The following is a 16826-nucleotide window of genomic DNA, read 5'->3' on the forward strand; positions in this document are numbered from 1 at the left end:
GCTCCGAGTTATCAATGCAGTCACGGTTCTACTAGAGAGCTGGATTATCTCGTAATAATTCAGTAAATATGACATTAACAAAAAAATCACCAAGCAATGAATTTTTCAAGCAGTTTCACTTGTAAGATTTGCCATCCGTATTAGGCAGTATTCGATAAATTATGTGCTATTTTTGCGTGTTTACATTAACGTATGAGTGGATCACATCCATTTAGCTGAATGCTAGGTGTTGATAAAGTAAACGCGTGTACTAGAATAGATAGCGAATAGATGATTGCCACAAAACATATCTGTTAGTGTCCTGAAACTTGTAGAGGTAAGCAAATAAAAAAAAAAAAAAAAACAAAAAAAGAAAAACGAAGTCACCTTGTATTCTATGAAATTGAACGGTGATTAGTGGGCATATCACAACGAAAGTTTGCCCATTCGTTTATAATCATTGTATATTGATGTGATAAAGGACCATTCTAGGCACTACTAGAACCTGATTGAAACACTGTATAATTATCACGTTAGAGCGGCGTTCTCTACGATTTATACATGACTACTAAACGATGCCGTTTTGACCAGTTTGATGATAACGGACCTATGACCCGCCATAACAACATAGATACGAATAGAGAAATTATTCGATCACAATGTAAATTTATATTTCGTATACTACTTATGTATCGCCAGCTTCTTCATCATATTAGAAATATGATCAACTTTATAACCATGATACTTTACAAAACTAAACGTTATTTTTTCATACCCGACCGATATTGAACTAATTGTCCAAATGTATTCGATAAAAAGCGATCACTCCGGAGTTTGAACGATTAAAAACAATGGCGGAAAATAAAAATTCGCTCAGGCATTTTATAATGGATCACATAGCCTTTTAGCAGTCCGATTTGTATTCATCAATGACAGAAGTATTTCGAAAAACGATAACGTATTAATGTCGCTATCTATGGCAGCGTGTTACTATCGCGAATATCTAATATAAGGTGAATTAAAATGGTTGTTTCCATTGTCGTCGCTACACGCCACCCTTGTGACTTCATGTATATATACATCGAACTACCTTACAAACATATGACATGCATTAGTTCAATACTTACGGACATCGTGTCCTACGGATAGCCGTTTTGTCTTGAGGTCGCCTACCAGCCTGAAACATCGAACAGAAAAAACCGAAACAGTACGGAAACATCAGTGAACCGCTCTTATCACAAAGAGAAGTACATATATACACTGTAGGCGTACCCACACAGAAATCAGCAAACGTGCAACAACGAATGCACGCGATCGCACGAAATACTTGAATACATTATTGAGACCCACTCGTCCATCGTTCGTTGTCCAAAGACTGTCTGTTCTTTGTCCCCCCCACCTTCTCATGGGTAGCTAGCTTTCATCCAAATATTAACAGCAAATCTCTGCTGAAAGGCCCTTGCAAAAAGTCAAAAGGCCACCATCAGCTGGCATTCATTCCCCCCCGCCGTTCCGTTAACTATAACTAGCTACGTTTTCTTTATCGGTACGCTTATTGTATCCATTTGCTCGAGGTTAACTACAATATCTCACCCGGGCCATGACACTAAGGGAAAAACCATTACAATGTACAGTTGTCGGCCAAAACCGATACCGCGACCACTAATGTGCCTTGTCATTGAGCGTCGCCGCAGTAAATAGCAGCGACTAGGCTTTTTGTTTTTCGGCGTCGCACGTACATGCAGGGCGCTGGTCACAGGCTCTCGTAAACGACGGGCTAACATAATAGTCAAAGGGGGATGATCGCGGCCGGGGTCAGTGGGCACATTATCATGATGGATTATTGGAGCGACCGCAGGCTGCCTATGGCGATCCGCCTTCAATTTGCCTTTATCCGCCGGGCCTAAGCCGTTCGGTCCATCGCGATACTGACGAGTGGCAAATATGATAGCGGTAGACTTACAGTAGCTTCGATACATTATTTAGATACCTTACAACTATAACATACGCAGTCTAATAATGACACTGGTAAATCGAGAAGGAAGATTCGAATGAATGAACCAGAAGCGGACGGACAAATATTGACGTACAAGGGGCAAATGTATTCATTCTTAATCATATAATTGAAATGAAATAGGTAATGAGGATCGAGACAGGTTGACGTCTCGTAAGATGGCTATGCCTACCTAGATAGCCCGTTTGGGAACATATGCTCACGTGTTTTAGCTTACCCTCAATATTCTTTCCCGTAACACATCTACCTACTTACGCCGTATAACAATCGTACATATTCGCTTTGCTCTTGTTCTAGCTAGACTAGCGAAATAAGTTCTCGTTATGGTAAGTTATGGTAAGCGTGTAGACGTTGTTCCGTTTGTAACCTATCATGTAGTAGTGAACTTGCTGTATTGTGCAGCTAGGAAAACCGATGTTGTAACACACGACGCGAGTTCAACACGTAGCAATGGTGGAAAAAGCTAAAAACAGCTGATTTAAAGGCGCAATGCCTACAAGTTCACTTTTACCTGGGACGTTCGACAAAGCTTGTACGAGAAAATTTAAAAAAATATAGGTTGTAGGTGATTTTTATTTAGTAAAAATCAGTATATCGTCCTTAATGGAACTGCTGCTGCCTATATCACAACCAATTTCGAAGACTCAATTTAACTTTTCATATAGTCTTTCCTTAGCCTTAGATACCTATTGAATAGCAGTAGCAATGATTGGTGAAATTTATTTTCGAAATTCAATACTCTCTATCTTATTATAACCCGTTTTCGGGCTGAATCTGAATCTGGGCTATTCTATGGAAACGTTAGGGATTATAACTTAAAGAGAAAAACAAATATCAAATAAAGCACAGCTGACGCTATGCTTTTATTAATTCCAAAGCGAGGACTAAATCAACGAAATCTTTAATAGCTGCATAGAAAATATCACAGACCAAAACGATATCGATTTTACAGTGTTACCAGTTTCAAATGAAGAATCAAGCTTTTCACGTTGTGTAATGGGCAATTTTCTCGATGACAGACCATATTTAGATTAGATAACTCAAGTTCGTAACTTTCCAAGTTCTAAAAGTTAGCAAGCATGATCAGTTCAAGATCAGGACACCCTGAAAACTACCTTTTGAGCACTGGTGACCAATTAGATTTTTCGAATTGCGCAGGACAGATATGCAGGCCGAAAAACGTTCGTTGTATAATCATAACGGCGCGTTGATAAAAAATAATGAATACACGCAATTAGGAGTTACGTTCACGTCCTTATGCGACTTCTCTTTCTCCGTTTTTTTTTTCCATATTTCTCCCATGTTCATGACCAGATAATTATCTCAGATATTTAACCGACGCATAATTTTGTTTAGCCTAATGTAGTTAAACCTGACATTTGTTAGATTTCGGAAGTAAAATGGTTCTGGTTACATTCATTAGCTGTCTGAGTTTAGATTTTACTACACTTCATATTCAGCTGGCAACCTATGGCTCTGAGGCAATCAATGGGCCTTCAGTTCCCTAATTCATTAGCTGATTATATGTTCTACTTATTATTGGGGAACGCCCATCGAAGTTATTGTCGCAGTCTCAGAACGTTGAACTAGCGTGCCCGTTAGGACGGTGTGGAAAAGTAAGCGTGTCTATTTTACAACAGAATAGGTCAACTCGATAATATCCGATTAGCCAGTGATCAAAATGTAAAAGTCACCAATTGTAAAGATCAATCCATTTAGCGGAATAGTTTCCCCCTGCACGCTTCCAGACCGCCTGATCTATATCTTTTCATCTCGCAGAATATAACAAGCTGGTAACTAAATAAATCGTGCACTCACTGCTTAGCATTTTCTGCTCGAGTCTTGCATTCGCTTACTGCCTTTGCAATTTGCCTGCAACAGAGAAAATTTTCAAGCTTAAATTAGAATTAGTTATAATAGATCAAATAGTATTCAAGGTACTCTAGATAAGGCTTCGTTCTTGTAATATCCAGAAGCAGGTCACAGATCGAGCAAATATGTGATCCTTTGTTCCCACAAAACCTATGCTATGTAGAGTGAATGAACGGCACCCGTTCGATTTCTACCGTGCTTTTGTAGAAAAGCTATCTGACAATCAAGGCTAACTGTTTCCGTCGATGCCGAAATAAAGCAGCCATGTTTTAGTACGAATCATCCGACGTCATCAACAACGTCGACCAACACTAACTACTAATGATGCAGGGCATCTGGTTACACATCACCTATGTTCTACGTTATAACTATGGCGGAAACAAGGCTACGATATCGCGTCACGGATAAATCTGCAGTAAATTAGGTACACCGAACTTTTTTTTCTTAGATAATAGAGTTCAAAAGTCATTTCCAATGCTCTTGGATGACAGTGTGTTACCCAGACCATTCTTCGACAGGTAGCAGATTCGTTGTCTACTAGCTGAAATATGGTTTATATGAGTCGTCCTTCGGAGGTAAGGTGAGGTAGATTGTTTCACACATGTCGTGAATCAAAAAGACCTTTACGTCCCGCACAGTATTATATTTAAACCGAACGGCTCGACAAACTGGTTAATCGGTTTAATTGGACGTATTGAGCACGACTTCTCTCCCTATCTCTCCTTATCAAGTTGCACCAGTTAACTTTCAAGCTAGGTCATAACATCCCTATACAGGCTTCTCTTACGAAAGATACGAAAAAAAAAATCAATCAAGGTAGATTGTTTTCAAAAACTCGAGTCGGGCGCTAAAAAAACGCTAAATTCTATTTTTTAGGATAGAACTATACAGTACCTCGCCATTGGCATAGTTTCATGGGGTGTAACATTAGAGAGAAAATTGCCACATAATAACTATACGCACGTAAAGAAAATGTATCTGTTTAATTGTACAAATTCGAGAATGCCAATACTATTATCAGTTACGCTCTATCTGTTAAAAAATGTTTTCTGATGATGTCGACAGCTTTCCTAACGCTAAACCACCAGCATTACGAATGCGGATGTACTCCTTCTTTGCCCGATGTCCAGTTGCAAATGGAAGTATATTACAGTTCTTTCTTCTCGTGCTTGTGCAAGAAGGGCAAGCGTGCGTTGCCCCCAGCGTATCTAATAGCTTTACGTATACAATTAAATTAGTACTGACGCTTTGTTCCTCTCGGCGTTATCTTCTGGTTCATTGGCGGGGCCCTTAGCAGCGTAAAATGTCGACCTCCCAACCCGACATCTGTCTTTATCAACAACTACTAAGTGGACGTCATCATATGAATCGATTGATTTCCGATGTCCGAGGAACTGGCTTAAGTCTTCCGCCGTTAAAGGCATTCCGACTAACAAAGGCAATGACTGGTCGTCTGTGAACTAGCTAACCGGAAAAGCGCAGATATCGGTATATAAAATCTAATCCTTGTACAACAGTTTTTCCTCCAGTGAATGATGCGTTACCGGGCCGCATCCAACATGACCTTTTTCTGATGATTCCCTTTTTAACATATATATATATATATATATACATATATTTTGCCTCGAGTTGATTGGACTGTTAAAGTTGGTGGGTCCTCAAGGCTTGAAACAACTTGTCTGAATAGCTGTTCTTTGTTTCTCACTATAAATCGACCGCACGCTCAAACGCACGCAAAACATAACACAGATACATTAAGGCACGAAGTTGATCCTTGCAGCTGTAGGCGGATTCATTAATAACACGTGATAACTATGGTCCGTATTAGTCAGACATACGAATTCGATCGGCGTTCACATGACTTTTGTGCCCTATAAAGCGAGCAAAAAAAGAATAAAGTTGATCAACTCTATTTCTCGTTACCGCACGGAAACATCTGAGTACACTTAACGAACATCGTATCCCTACTAGGCGCTGTGATCTCTTGCTACGGATTCCTTCTGTCTGAAATTCTGTCCTCCCAAATCGAACAACTCCTTCGTTCCTCCGGACTTTCTTGCCGACTTTTCTTCCTTCTGACGTTTAAGCCCTTTCCCTTTCCGCCTTCGCACAATTTTCAAGTTTCACCAATAACTTTAGGTATTACTGTTCTTGTAAACAGTTGTCAGCGACCAAACCATGCCAGGGGCGGCAGGATGCTGGGGCACGACGGCGCGCACAGTGACGCTCACGAAATCACAGTAGTTGCCCACTTTGCCGTTCGCCCTTTCTTGTTACTAAGACGATGCGTATAATCGGGTATCCGGCTGTGCGCGCACACCATGACGGATTCTTGAGCAAAATGCTGCGCCAAGAAAGAAGAATGGCGAACTGGTGAACAATCAACTCCTTATAGCGGTGGTGCGTCGGCTATCGATGTTGTATCAAGCAGTCGTCCAGCGGTAGCACGGTGTGAAACACACAGGTAATATCGAACAAGCCGCCGCTGGTTCGACTACCATCGGCAATCGCACGCTGGACACGCGTTTTGTCCGTCTGCTCACCAACGGACATCGCCAGTTGCGGGGTCCCCTAAGCAAGGGGATTATGAGTCGTTCGGCGATGCCGTCGTCGTCGTCATACTACCGCTGGCCAACCAAACCCGCCTCAACAGCAACAGTCACAGGAGCGCCAGCAGAAGAGCGAAATTACTGCTATGCCAATACAATGCGCGTGCTGTACAGTCCGTGTCAGCCATCATCAAAGAAATCAACGACATACTGAGAAAAACGCACACAAAGCCAAACACAAGTAATCGGAAGTGCATCCAATTAGCCCGGCTCACACAGTTCTTACGGTCAATCCGTTTGTACCATAATTAGTGTTGATGGTTGCTTCTAGGGATATGAGAAGGTGTCGCAAGTACTGTTGCCACAACTGCTCTGGCTATAGCCATCAAAGAGACGACGTATGAGTCAGGGAGTCACGCTTAAATTTACCGTCGGTTGGACGACACCAAGAGAAGACCACAGCAATGGCTGTCCAGGACAAGGCAAGCCTGTGAGTGAGTGAGTAAACGAGCGAGCGCCCAAGGAAATGTTGATATTGCGCGGGTCAATGTTTGAAGCTGAAGCACAACGTTAGCTACTACTGTCGCTGTGAGCGTCGCTGCCGCCGCCGCCGCTGCTGCTGTTGTTGGTAACAGAAGCAAAAGTTAATGCCAATCCCGGTTGGTAGCGCTGACGTTTCTGCTCGACAACGTTCTTGCTTGGTCGACCCACGTAAGCGACGAAGGACGCTGCAAATCTTTGTCACACCGCCGCGAATATAACCCCTACCCGCTGCCATCGCAACAGCCGCCGGTTCGGTGGCGTTGTAAATGGACCAGGTCCATGGCGAGCGAGGGCAGATCACTACAATCATCTCCATTACGATTAGTGCTATTACTCCAGAAAACCCAGCAAGTTCAATAGTTACTGGCTATTATGGCTTTTTGTGCTTCCCGTTTGACGCGGTAGTAGTATGCGTCCGCGTAAAACTTATGGCGACTCAGATCGGCTAAACGGCACTGCCCTGCGGTGCCGCGTGGGCGACGTCGACTTACGGTGAAGACGTTTCCAGACACAGAGAAACTGATAGAAATCGGGGGAGAGAGTAAAAAAGTGTCCATTTACCGCCACTGATACTTCTATTGCCTGTACTTGTAACGTGGAGCACGTACGATGCGAGATATCTGAGCTTGATTCGCTTCTAAATGGAGGGGGGTTAGCGGCGCCAGCTCAACTGCCTGTAGCGACGCGTTTACGCCGGCGCATTCCCCGCGATTTGTGACTGCTGCATACGACCTGATCGGTCGAACCATTCGAGGCGATCACACTTTCTCTTCTGTCGCTCTAAGCACCAGCAACGCCGCTTACAACTGCTACAAATGGTACGTCAGTGCTTAGGCCATCGTATGGCAGGCCAACACGTACGTGCCTAAATTAAACTTCAATTTGTCTACTCAGTGTTACGACCGCTTGTTCCAGTCAGAGGCAACGCTGCGAAAAAAGCTCTCACAGGCTACCATTTCTATCGTACGGTAGCACAGCCATAAGCCGTTGTTCAATTCAATTCTAATCAGATGAAGCGAATACTTCTGCAAAAGCGTCCGGCTGCTGCCATTGCTGAACTGCACCGCGCAATTGAAATCGAAGCTGGTCGAAGGGCTTTGTTACTGACCGATATTCAGTAACAGCAAAAACGATAAAAAAAAAACTGATAACATAAGTCATGGACGTAATTAGATAATTGTCGGCCGCAAAAGGTAGGAATCAAACATCTAAGTGAAAATCCTAGGAGGTTTAATACTATATGCCAATTTTTTTTGTTTTTATCCCAATAGCCGTCTATTCGTCGACAAGTTCTTGTAAAGGGATCTTTAATAAAACCGCGCCCGTCACAAGCTATATACAACAATATATATATGATATGGTACGTTGGATTAGGAAAACGTCTTCGAAAAGATGGTTGGGTCGGAGCAGCCCGGTCTACAATAAAAAATCAGATAGTGCAAAATCTATAGTCGTTTCCTGTGAATACTTGGTGTTAGTTAAATGACCACTTTCCCTCATAATCCGCAGATGTTTAAATACTATATGATTATCATTTGGCTTAATTCAATTTCAGATAAGATAACGGCGCTTTAGGTTGAACAGCGGTAATATCCATTGCTAGCTGAAAGAACCACGATACTTCATTGGTATTTGTCTGGATGCACTTCACCCGTCAAATCGCTTCATGGCAGCGCTTTTGCGCCCAGCAAAAATGCCCCGTGTTGTTTTCAACAGCGCTGTCGTTGATCTTCCTATTGTACTGACTCATTTAACTAATATTAGTTAGATTACCTATGTTTACTATCTAGCTATTGTTTTCAGGTTTCGTACGTACGAACGTAAATACTGATGGCAGCATTTGATGAAACATTGTCCTATGGATGACAGGGTACTGGCGGCAACCGCATCATTGCTAGATTAATGCTACGCATCGGTCAAGGAGAATTGCTACGAACTTCAGCTGTGATGGCTCGCTGATTCTTCAATATATATATATATATTGAGCTGAGCTAGCTAACAAGGCACTAACCCGAATCCCTGGATACGCCACTGAAACCTGTCTTTTTATCCAAACTGTACCAGATCCTTTACGGGAACATTGCACCACTTCTCTGTGACCATGTACGAACCCATAGGATAATCGCGACTAGTTAACGCCTTAATTATCAAAAAGGCATGACACATATACACATGGGTGAGTGTATATGTGTCTGCATCAACGGCCATTTTGTGTCTGATCTGTTTTGCAAACAAATAATTTGTGATGTCAGTCAAAAGTAAAATTTCTGTATAAAATACCAGTTTAAATTTAAGAAATATCAAAAACTACTGAGCTCTCTAGATGTTCTTTGTCATTAATATTATTTTATAAATCATTGTTTTTCTTTATCAGGATCCACTTGTACCGTTGTTACTTCTACAACGCTACCGCTGTCGTAAAACGTTTTTCTCGCTGTGTATACATACATAGAGGATTAGCGAGGAACACATCCAGTCGTATCATAAACATTTGCGACCGATTGCATCACTCCACGTTTCATCCGCTGATGGAACCGATCAATCTGATTTTGAGCATTTTACGAGATAAATCAGCGCGAAATAATTTTTATAGTAATCCACCTTATATCTTGCACCAACTCTACCGTTTTTTTCAATGATCTATTTCACGTTCCCCGATGATCCCCCATGCAAGCTGCAGCTGATCCATACGGACCACTATATCGCGTGTCTGTCTATTACTTAATATAGAAACGAGGGTATTTAAGAGAAATTTCGCTAATAAACCAACAAGTGCAACTATTGCAACCGGTTTTTGTTGACTTTTAACGACGGAAACTGTCGATTACGAATTCCCGCAGCTACGCCCCCGTGCCCATATTCGTTTGCTACCAAAACGTTCGACGGCGCGTTACGTTCTATAGTAACTCGACAGAGCTTTCCAGTAGTGCGCATACCGTATAACGTATATTGTTTTTGATCTCGGTCCGACGTTTTGTCTTTTCAGTCCATACGGTACAGGGCTTTATAGAGCTTTAAACTTGGTTCCCACGGGCAGCGACTCGAGCACCGCCCGTCGAGATGTTGAAGTGTCAAGCGATCACAAAGTGTAGCTCAGGAGACCTACAGCAGAACGGCTTCAGGCTAGTGCGGCCAGCAAAGGCTATAATAATAGTACAGCTTTCGTCCCTCGTTTGGCAGAGACAGATTTCAATTCCGGTTGGGGCGGAGACGACTGTTAACCGAACGCGGCGGTTACGATTTTCTTTCTGAGTTCGCTTGGCTTTTTCTTTTGTCCGAGACTGCAGCATCAGTGTGTCTGTTTTGCTGCATCTGACCGTTCATCCTTGGCCGTTGGGCAGTAACGAGTATCGCTCACAGCGTAAGGTACTCTGAGTGAGATCGTAACCGGGTGAACACACGCGCTGACCACGTGACAATTCAAAGCGTAAACGACAAGCGTGCCACCCAAACGAGAAACGTTCAGGAGAAGTATATAACATTCCCATATATACCTCCGGCGGGATGAAATGACGTTCCTCAACTATGTACAGCTGCAATATAATATAGTCGCAGCGTTAGGCGCAGACAATTGAGGTCAGGAATATTAGCCAACAGTATTTTATATTCGTATGTTTTAAAAAGAAGGCTGGTTAATGTGTGGTCGCAATAACAATATGTGTATCAGTTGCTCGTTAAGAGTCAACATGCTACATTTCAACTACACATGTACACAGCCCCATATCATAGACTATGTACTGCATTACATACACTAGAAGTTCAATAGATTTAAAAGAAGCTCGAAAGTTCTTGTCTTTATTTCGCATATATACACGCATGTAACCGAGTGCTTTATTGCCGCTGCACTTAAAGCAAGAGCTCTCGCTTTCCTTAAAATATGACGTCCTTGTTTATATCGTTTTGATATTCGGGGTATACAGTGTGAGCGGGCTACGGTTACACGCTAGTCCATGTACGTGTAATTATTAATGCTATTTTATACTCTCTGCTCCTGATAATTGAACAGTGCCCTATGTACATGTACACGTGTGTACTTTTCTCTAATCACACGTAAACGTATATATACCCGCCATTTGTTAAGGATAGAACACTGTGACGCGACAAATCAGTCTGATAAAATCGTATAGAAATCAGCGCTTGTTTCTTTATTTAATGCAAACGATAGTTGCTTTTATAACCTTGCGCTTCGTAATGCCTTCACTCTGTCGTTCTCTATTTATGTATAATAGTTATACCACTTATGAGTAAAATAGTGAAATGATAGTATCAGCGACTAGGTTGACTGTCGCCGTCTGCCAGTGGTCAGAAGCGATTTGCGTTATGCCCCACTGCTCTAGTATTCGTAACGCCGACTTTATCCGACATATGCATTCCATCGAACCCCACTGTAGAATGGGCAAAAACAAATCTACGCCGTTGACGCATCCGCCCCATTGTCGATTCTACAGCACCTGCCATTCGTCAACGGCAACGGTTCACGTTAAGGGTCAAAAATTTACAAATTCAAATAGTGATACCGCCAGCAACGTCTGTAACGGTAGAACCAACAAGCTATCAAGTGGCAAGGTGCGATAGATAGATAGTCCGGCCGGACCCATCACGCTGCCGATTTGCGTCCACGCGTAAACATTTTGCCTATAATTGATCTGAAAAAATTTGCGGTTGTTTGGCTTAACGGCTACAGTGGCAGCAGCGATCAACGGCGGTTACCACTGAGAATAAATTGCATTTCGTTACTGCTGTTACCATCTTCATAATCGAACCGAGAGACCAGAGCGTACCGCATACTGCGCGCGATTTCGTTGCTTTATGAAGTTGTAAAGCCCGTTTTTGCAGTATAGTGTGGGTCGTTCTTTTAACGTAAAGCCTATTGCGCGATTAAGGGGCCTGTGATTATCTAACTTGAATTACTGGTGAACATTGCGTACGCACCGATTAGGCTTGACGTTTGAATTTGCTATTACAATGCAAAAAAAAAGAGCCGTCAGGACACACAATCAAAAAATACCCCATCGGCTCGACGCTGGCCTGCGAGTAATCTACTACTGCCGGACGCAACTTCACCACACGGCAAAATGAAACAGATAAAGCGGCGTATATATATATGCATGAAGGACTACTGTATAGGTAGTTGAGCTCCTTTTGCTTGTCAGTTATGGGTTCAAAGCGTTAGCATCAATCGGACGGCTAATGAGGGCAGACTGAGAGTAGCGCCCCTTCAATAGCGGCAACCCCTTGCCACTTTGGCAAAGGTAATGCTTCACTGTGGCTTACATTAACTTCTCTCTCTTTTTTTTGTTAAAAAACAAGTAGAAGAAACAAAAACCTCCGAAGGAACTAAAGCCAACTGCTAACATCAGCAACATCTGTCTACCTGTTGTAACTCGTCAATAGTCCGTACGTTATTTATATGATCATGTTATTATTTGTTATTAACGGCTGCGTAACATCTCGTTAGTTTTCATCCTTCAACTAATTCCTCGAACAAGAATTACCGAAGATAATATTACGTAGATTTATGGGCAATAACAGGTATGACGACTACCATCTTGGGAAAGTTCAGCTTGAGTGTTGACCTCGGCATCAGGCGTAGTTTGGAAGCTCACGGCTTCGATTCTTGAAAACAAGACGCAAAAGCTTAAAGATTTCTTTGATTCAGTAGCGTTAATCCTTTCTCGCGAACATCTTGCCAACACAATGGCTTCAAGGATTTGTAAAGCAAGCATTACGCCTGCAAATGTGTCTTCATAGTGAATGTTGGTAAAGACATATAAAACAGTATACGATCGAAGAAATTGGCTATTGGAATACCATAGGAGTACATGGTTTCCTGCGAAAGAAACTTTAACGGATCTGTAGATTTTTTGATTCAGTAAGGATCAAGGCATACTGTGATTACGTTTTTACAGCGCAACAAGTCCGGCAAGCAGATCTAATCAATGAATTATCAATAACGAATTATACACATGGAGATAGGATGGACAATTTTTTAGTCGAAGTAGCCCCACCTCTTGTAGGTCCTATTGTCTCTTCTGCAAAGGACAAAAACCATTTTTTTTTGCAAAGACCATTCTTTTTTTTCCAGTGAATATCCAGTAAAGATAGGTCTAGTGAAACGATTTTACTTTGTTGTTCGGTAGCACTTTTAAAAATAGGTAGGTGAAATCAAAATCAATATTGAAGAGAACATTTATAACCTATCATATATAAACTGTTTTTCTGTTATCTTGTCCACGCTAACGTGATGCGCCTATGAGAAACCGCATTGCTACCATGAATCTATGCATAGCTCTCTACCGTAACGTAATAATAAATCTCGTTCTAAGAGCTAATGAATAAAATCTAGCTGGCTTGTAGAATAATGTTAAGCTGTCATAAAAAAAATATATATATGTATATATATATTCCATAGATCAGTTGGTTTATGTCACCAGACGCTAGGTAAAGTAGTTCCTTTTCAGCCGAAAACTCTCGGCGGTTGTTTCGTCTAAAGTGTCGTATTAGTTTTAGCTTATAATGCATCACAGCGTTCAGCGCTTGTGGGCTATGCCGGTTTGCGACAGTGAATTCCTATTACTGTAATACTCAGCCAAGTTACTACAAGTCATTTATATAGTATGTATATGGCCATTATTCAGGACTTAATATATATAGCGCCTAGACTAACTTCGTATAGCCGTTTATAACTTGTCGAGTTCTCCATCTGATTTATTGTATAGCGCCATTCGAACTTCGTGTTTTGGGAGAAAGCAACTACATGAAGATAACAAACAGTGCGTATTCCAACAACGACCGCAGCGGTCGCATTAATCTTCCATTTTATTTAATATCGCCACTTTTCTATCGATCCCAGCGCAATTTGAGTGTTTTGAATACTCTTTGACTGCAGACTTTTCAGGCTGGCCGTTTCTCAGTTAACTTTTTTTGCATCTATCACGCCCTGGTGACTTTCGAAGCGTCATTAAAAGCTGCTGGCCTCTGCGTTCCCATCGCCGCCACCGTCGTCGACTTCTACATTTTCGCATTGATAGAAATTCTAGTGTTCCTATCGGTACATACAGTTTGTACGACACTTGCTCAATGTGTTTTTTCGTTTGTCTCTAAATAAATCGGAGTTTTGCTCACCCCTGCGCCACTGAATTCGCGTACCCATGATAATGGTATCAGTGAGTGTCTGTATCAGTTGAGTTTCGATTTCGGTAGCAGTAGTGACGCAGGTGAAAATGCAGGGAACGGCGCGATTGTAGACATTTAGCTCAACAAACCAACGGCGCACATACACAGTTGCAGAGACTCGTAGAAAGCCGCAGATGTACGTATCCCTTGTCCGTAGTTTGGTGGAGCACATCGATGCTGGAGTGAGCGACGATGGCGGCAGCAACGTCGAATATCCCGCAGCAACCTACAGCCTCAGACGTCTCCGGCCGCGCCTGATGAGCTGTGGTTACGCTCGAAGGAGTAATAGTCTTGCGCTGACTTTCGTTCTATTATAAAAAAGATGTTGATATTTTTTCTACGTAGCTGTTTCTGCGACTGGCAATCCAGAACCACTAAACCATCCCGCCGTTACTTCAACCCCCGCTTCACATGGATGTTAAGCCTCGATATTGCTGCTCGTGTCGATAGGGTGGCGATGATGAGTCTTCGAAAAACGTACTTCGTGCGTCGCCGCGACGTTCGCTCTCGTTGGGTCGTGGTTACACTGTTTGTTGCAGCCACACCATGCTATGTGTCTGGACAAACCACAAACGGAAGAGGGTCATGAGTCTTCCTCACATCACCACTAAATATCTGCAGGTAATGGGTCACGGAACGTAAAAGCAGCTTAAGTTGCTGGGAACCTGTGTTCAGTTGCAACATTGGTGTTGCTTCTGTTTATTTTCCTTATTTGTCGTTGTGACTGAGGCTGCTGTTGTAGTCGAATCGGACCACCATCGGAGGAACATGAATTTCGATAGTAACCGTAACAATGCCCTCATATGACGGCGCAATATAGAAAGGAGTATGGATATATCGTATAGTACAAGATGGTTTTCAAGAGGTAATGTTGATGGAACGCTCCGTTGAGAACAACGTAAGCACGTCTAGCTTTTACGACTGATGTGTGCGTTTATCGGTGAGAAGTAGTGAAAAGCGTACGAAACTAAACGAAAAGTGAGCAGAAATAATGCTGAGATTAACAGAGTGGTATCCTCAAGGAGTTCGGGTAGGTTTTCATCGTCGACGTCGCAGCAACGTACGTGAATAGAAAAAACCTCGTCTACACTAGCGAGAAGATACCTGCAGTAGGCCATTTTGCAATTACTATGATCGCCTCATACACGTTGCACCTCGTAATAGTCATCAACGACAGGAAGTGTTGGGTTGATTTACTAGTCTGTTTGCGGTAGTTTCAGCCGTGTACCCATATGAGTTTCAGTAGTAGCAGGAAATTCTGTCGTATTTTACCACTGGTATTAATTGTGTCAACCATAAGAGTAAAAGCACTTCAATGTATGATGAAGGAGTGATGTTTTAAGCGAAAAGAAAAAGCCTAAATTATATACAAAATGTGCATATACCGTTTTTCCGACAATATCGAAACGATTTGTTGACCAGTTATGTACAAGTCAAACGAGGCCACTGAAATCATGCACGGGAAATAATAGCTAAAGCAAGTTGACGAGACGAGGTTTCCGTATCATTCGAGGCTTGAGCGATATTATAGCAGAATGATGAGATTCTCCAACAGACTGCAGCGATTAGTAAGGCAGAATTTTACAGCGTCCTGTTGGAAGGCTAATGGCCAATATCATCAGCCCAGCCCACAATAGGACACTTTTCACTAGAGGTAATAGAACCGGAAGTTGGGGGGGCACAGCGCCGTAAATCGTGTGTCAATCGCCGGTCAATTACAGGTTCAACCCATGTCATTCTATGCGTGTCAAATACGAATGAATGAATTCTATGGATGACCAAAGACAAATTGCATGTGATCATTTTGATAAATGACAATTAGCGCAGCAGCGAAAAGTGGGAGACCGTTGCAGAGCTTCGAAACCGTTGTACATAACGTGTGAACAAGGTGTGTTTTTGGCTACGGATATGAATCGTCCCATAGGTCAATATGTAGATTATATATACATAGAATAACTAGAGTATATCTGGTCTACGATTTTTACAAAAATAACAAGGCAGATTTTTGGACATTGAGCTCATTTTATCTTGTTAAATGCGGTATCTCTCACAGATAGAACTATGTTGTTTCTGAAGTATCAACAACAGCCGAAATCAAAGCAGTATTCAGACGATAAGTTAGTGATGCTGTCTTCTGAACGACGTACGTTTGCTCTGCACTTAATTCGAACTTACCGCTAAACGTTCTACAGTGTTAACGTAAATCCCTTATCGTCCTATTTCTAACATTAATTAATAAAAAAGATTAAACAGTAAATTGCGATGGTCAAAAATAGATCAACGAATGTAACATTTAGTTTATATATCGCCGTGTCCGCGCCCCCAAGAATGGTACAAGTGTTCCGTTCGAGATGGTGAACGTATTTGTTGGTGATTACTTCGTTCATCGCCAACAGACTATTCGCTCATCGTCATTCAGCGCGCTTAGATTACCCAATGAAGGACGCCTTCACTATTGTTTCAGTAAAATAAAAACACCATGTGAATGCTAAATGGTGAAGGCATAAGCAATAGCCCGCTATCTTCACTCTGGCGAGGGCCAAGTTATGAAACTTAAGTACATGGACTAAACTAGACGTCTAAGCTTTCGTTACTGACAGCCGCGAAGCCTATTGAAGCATCCGCAAATAACAACAGAAGTGACCCTACTGGAAGCGTGCCTGTCATTTAGGGCCGTAACGACATGACGAGTC

At 42.2% G+C, this 16826-nt stretch overlaps 1 protein-coding gene and 1 long non-coding RNA gene across 11 annotated transcripts in view; one reads left to right on the forward strand and one right to left on the reverse strand.

The window, feature by feature from the left end:
• LOC111255001 (uncharacterized) overlaps positions 1-16826 on the reverse strand; it is a 123460-nt gene that overhangs the window by 23377 nt on the left and 83257 nt on the right. For 5 of the 10 annotated variants that reach the window (XM_086975115.1, XM_022816579.2, XM_086975116.1 and 2 more), the window contains 2 exons: positions 3812-3865; positions 1107-1156 (listed from right to left, as the gene is read on the reverse strand). In XM_086975115.1, the coding sequence (XP_086831241.1) occupies positions 1107-1156; positions 3812-3865 (104 nt within the window). Of the gene's footprint in view, positions 1-1106; positions 1157-3811; positions 3866-5110; positions 5290-16826 lie in introns of those variants that run through there. The other 5 variants (XM_022816583.2, XM_022816581.2, XM_022816580.2 and 2 more) reach the window with 2 other exon arrangements.
• LOC147754370 (uncharacterized) lies at positions 8009-10742 on the forward strand. Its single transcript, XR_015317305.1, has 2 exons — positions 8009-8150; positions 8513-10742. It is a non-coding gene; the product is annotated as an uncharacterized LOC147754370 (long non-coding RNA).

This window comes from Varroa destructor, unplaced genomic scaffold (assembly GCF_002443255.2).
Source record: "Varroa destructor unplaced genomic scaffold, Vdes_3.0 BEIS01000007.1, whole genome shotgun sequence".
Taxonomy (NCBI): Eukaryota; Metazoa; Arthropoda; class Arachnida; order Mesostigmata; family Varroidae; genus Varroa; species Varroa destructor.